We start from the raw sequence: 4586 nt of genomic DNA on the forward strand, positions 1-4586 counted from the left end.
CAGTGCTTTTACTTTTCAAATATTTCCTGTAGAGTGCATTTTTCTTACAACAGGCGTTTTTCAGTCCATGAGTGAACCAGGGTTTTGAGTCATTATTATTCTTTTTGCAAATCTTAATTTATATATATGGACAACATTCGTTCATGTTTTGCATGAAAATCCTTACAAACTCATTATAGGATTTGTTTGCATCTTGAGTCTCAAATACTTCTTGCCATTTTTCATTTTTTAAGTTCATATTTAATGTATTTAGAGAAATGTCATTTAATTTCCGCTTCGTCATGTATGTCTTTTGTTATTTTTTATAAATCCACTATTTATTTAACTTTTCATGTTCAAAATGTATCATCTTATAGCTTAAACATCACAAGTGTGGATAAGAAATGTATGCAAAGCCAAACACTGACTAATTTACCATTTACATTTTGTTAAACCTAGCTCTCAGACAATGACATATTATCAACTGTCACTTATGATTTTAAAACTAAATCAATGAGTAGTATGTTAGGGTTTTAAAATGTTAATCAATACGACTATTATTTCCTTTTTTCTCCTTCATAATCTTGGCACATAAGTGACATACTCGGTATGGGAGGATCCCCTTCTAGGACCGCTCCCTGGTGCTAGCATCTCCAGTCGTGTCCTTACAGCACCTCTCTCCGTTAACCGGCCCTCTGACTTAAAGCTGGCTGCGACCTCTCTCCCTGCGGGGAGGAACAGGGATGATCAACTCGGCGACTTTCAATGGGGAACCCTAGATTACAAAGAATCTGGCTCTGATGGTCCAAGTTGCTTCTACTTCTAAAAGAGGATTGAATTACAGCAGCAAGGTCCTTGAGTGGTTTAGGAATACGTCTTAAAATCTGGAAATGAGTAAGCATATTGCCACTTCTGGAAAAATATGTCAATAAAATCCCCATTGGGAAATTTCCGAAGCTTCTATGTGGTTGCTAAAAAATGCCCATATGAGACTACTAAACGTCATCACACCAAACGTTAGCCGCTTTTAGCTTAGCGGTGGTGATGTGCAGCCGTGCGACCATGAACTAGTTAGTTTATAGCATCATTTTTACTTCTGCTGATTGCATTTACATGAAATTCCGTTAATATATGGATATTATCATGCTGAACAAAACGTGTATCATAAACCTGTGTTTGCAATATTTAAAAATACCTGACTGTCTGTCCTTGTTTCCTTTCCTCAGGGATATCTGAGTCCGAGCAGTCGCTGAAAGGGACGTCACAGATCAAGTCCCTTTGTCCTGAGGACATTGAAGGCATGAGGGTAGTGAGCAAGGTAACACTTTACTGTTGCTGTTCTTATGATGTTGCCATGGTGTGCATTGTTAGTTTTTTGTTTGATTTAACTATGTTATTTGCAGCTTGCACGAGAAGTTCTGGACATCTCTGCCTTGTTGGTGAAAGTGGGGGTTACTACAGAAGAAATCGACCATGCTGTACATCTGGTAAACCAAACACAAACGTTTTCTTGTCTTTCTATATCTGTAACTAACATGCCTTGTCTTTTCAGGCCTGCATAGCGAGGAACTGCTACCCCTCCCCTCTCAACTACTACAACTTCCCTAAATCCTCCTGTACATCTGTCAATGAAGTCATCTGCCATGGAATCCCGGACAGGAGACCCTTACAAGACGGAGATATCCTCAACGGTATGCCAATAATGTAACCAACAGCTGTTTCCTCATGATTGCTTCACTATCAGGAATCTGTTAGAATTAACAAAAGATAACTGATGTTGGACTTAAAATAACGAGTTTCTTGACCATCCTGAACATCTTTATATGAAAGATCTCATCAAACAAACAAACACTAATCTTTCCTTAAGTTTTTAAATGCCCACATTTTCTTACTTTTGTAACATTTTGTATAAGAAACAATGTCCTATCAACAGTAAAACTAAGTTAGGATGAAGGGAAATGTTTTATTAAAGAGAGTGGGGGGAAAAAAACGATTCCTCTGCCTTGACAAATGGTTGTACCAGCATCTTAAAATGGTAACAGCAGGAGTTTGGCCAATTTTAGCCTCTTTATGAATATTTCTGCGAAGGCGATGTCTTCCATCCGCCACTCCCCTCAGAGTGTCTGATGGAGCGCTGGCCAACAACTCATCTCTCGCTGCATGCGCCGACAAGACAAATTGTTTCATCAACCTTTAGCAGTGGGGATGTGCTTGTCAGATCCTCTGCTCTATATTTCAGTGGGAAGAGTCCCAGTTTGTCCTCTAGCAATTCAATTTCCATCAGTAATTTTGCCTTGCAAATAGAATGATGCAGGAATGAGTCCTAAAATCTGGAAATGATTTAGCATTTAACCACTTCCTGTTCCTCATCTCAAAAGTAGTGTGCTGGTAATCTTTTCTGTTTCCTGTAAACTGGGGACATGCTAACCATAACCTGCCGTAGGTAATAGAGTGGTGCAGGAATGAGTCCTGACACCAGGAATGTTACCACTTCCGATTACCTCGTCTCGAAGACAACGTGTTTTTGTATGTGTTTTGCTTAGATGCCGGAAATTATGTCTCTGGTTAACGCAAGCTTTTGTTCTATTAACATAAAATATGTTCATATATACCCCCCTTGTTAATGTCTGAAGCTTTTATATGTCGTAAATAGTAAATAAATTAAATAAATTAAATAACTAAACATCAATGGCCAAATATTAGATGCCTTTAGCTTAACGATCCAATAGAAAGATCCCAATACATCTGTCGAGGCAACACTTAACTAACTTCAGGGTCGGCCTAAAAAAAAATAGGTCTTCGCTGCACCACTCTATTGGTCGATGCCTTAACAAAAAAACATGGTCACCCATTCATACCATTACATCTCAGGTTATTCATGACAGTACTTTGTTTGTGTCAAACATAATGGAATCCAATTGGTCTTGTAACACAATGGCGCTCATTCTTACACAGTGGACATCACCGTCTACCACAACGGTTTCCATGGTGACCTCAATGAAACCTTCTATGTGGGCGAGGTGGAGGAAGAAGCGAAGAAACTGGTGCAGACCACGTATGAATGCCTTATGCAAGCCATCGACTCCGGTAGGAATTCCAGCTTTCTTATTTTTTAACCCATGTGTGCACAGAGAATACTGCTCCAACAGGGAGACGGAAGTAAACCCACCTTACTGCATTTGTATAGAGTCGTGCAGTCTGTGTGGAGTATAATAAGATGTCGGTATCAGCATATATGTCAAATAACAAGGTTGCGGTTCAGAACTGTACATATCTAAAAGGTGTCGCCCTTACATAGTTTGGCCACAAGAGAGCACTGATATGCCAGAAGAAGTTGAGATTTAAAGTTGTTTCTGAACTTTGAAACGGTATTTAACTGTTTGGGACCTGTCTCCAAGAGTCACAATTAACTTTTAATACCAACTTTTATAAAGTTTACATTGAACAAATTCAAGTAAAAGTTATTGGTCATCATAAATGTTGTTTTTCCAATTGGTACACTCATTACAAGTGTTAATTGTCAGCCTCAGAATTGTTTTAACTACAGTTACGTTTTGTTAGGCTACAGGAATAGTCAACACTTGTTGCAGCTCTGACAGCTGGACTTGAAAACTATCACAATTTCCCGACATTTTATATACCAAACAATTAGTCTAGAAATCTGCTGATGAATCAATAATCTAAATGTTTTTGGGTTTTATTGCATCCCTACCGATAACCCACATGCTAACCTTTTTTCACAGTGAAGCCTGGTATCCGCTACAGAGAATTAGGGAACATCATACAGAAGCACGCTCAAGCTAACGGCTTCTCTGTGGTGCGCAGCTACTGCGGCCACGGCATCCATAGACTTTTCCACACTGCTCCCAATGTGCCACATTATGCCAGTGAGTAGTCACACACCTGCCATCGTACATGTTTTAAATGTATAAAGGTTTTTTTTGTTGCTTGCTCTCGTACAAAAGAATGATTTATTTATTCAATGTTTCCCAGAAAACAAAGCAGTGGGAGTTATGAAGCCTGGCCACGTGTTCACCATTGAACCCATGATATGTGAAGGTGAGTGGTACTGCCTTTGTTTGAGTAATGTGAACAATTATGATAATTGTAACGTCACAATGTGCTCAATTGTAGCAATTATTTGAAACAAATATTGAAGAATAAAGGGTAAACATAAACACGCTGTCCTCCAGAAAACCCGATATGTAGGCTTTCATAAGCAGGGAAAATGATTTCAGCTTTGTCACAATGCATTTTACACATACATTATAAGGGTTTTATATGGTCTACTTGTCTTTAGAATGGTAGTGAAATGAACCTTTCATTCTTCAGGTTGTATGAATTTTGAGACACATTTTTTAGGATAGACATATAACAGTCTCATGGCAAGTTAGTTGGTAAAACAGACTAATCTAAATTTCTTATAATCACAATACTTTAATTATACTGTTTTCTTGCTCCATTTTAGAATTCTTTTTTTATTAAAATCAAATATATTTATATAATCACAAGAAGGTAGAGAAAAAATTTGCCATGAGTTGAAATGGAATGATCATAGGAAGATGAGTAGAAATGTGCACATTATTCTACAATATTTAACTAATAAG

General features: G+C 38.0%; 1 protein-coding gene across 1 annotated transcript; it reads left to right on the forward strand.

Moving 5' to 3' along the window:
- Positions 1-1168: 1168 nt before the first annotated feature.
- Positions 1169-4139, forward strand: metap1 (methionyl aminopeptidase 1; the record flags this gene model as incomplete). The annotated part of the gene is made up of 6 exons (XM_010788267.1): positions 1169-1297; positions 1383-1466; positions 1532-1670; positions 2935-3066; positions 3723-3866; positions 3973-4139. Coding segments are annotated over 6 exons (780 nt in total), but the record flags the coding sequence as incomplete, so codon positions are not given.
- Between the last annotated feature and the right edge of the window lie 447 nt (positions 4140-4586).

This window comes from Notothenia coriiceps, unplaced genomic scaffold (genome assembly GCF_000735185.1).
Source record: "Notothenia coriiceps isolate Sejong01 unplaced genomic scaffold, NC01 NC01_scaffold00031831, whole genome shotgun sequence".
Lineage (NCBI taxonomy): Eukaryota > Metazoa > Chordata > Actinopteri > Perciformes > Nototheniidae > Notothenia > Notothenia coriiceps.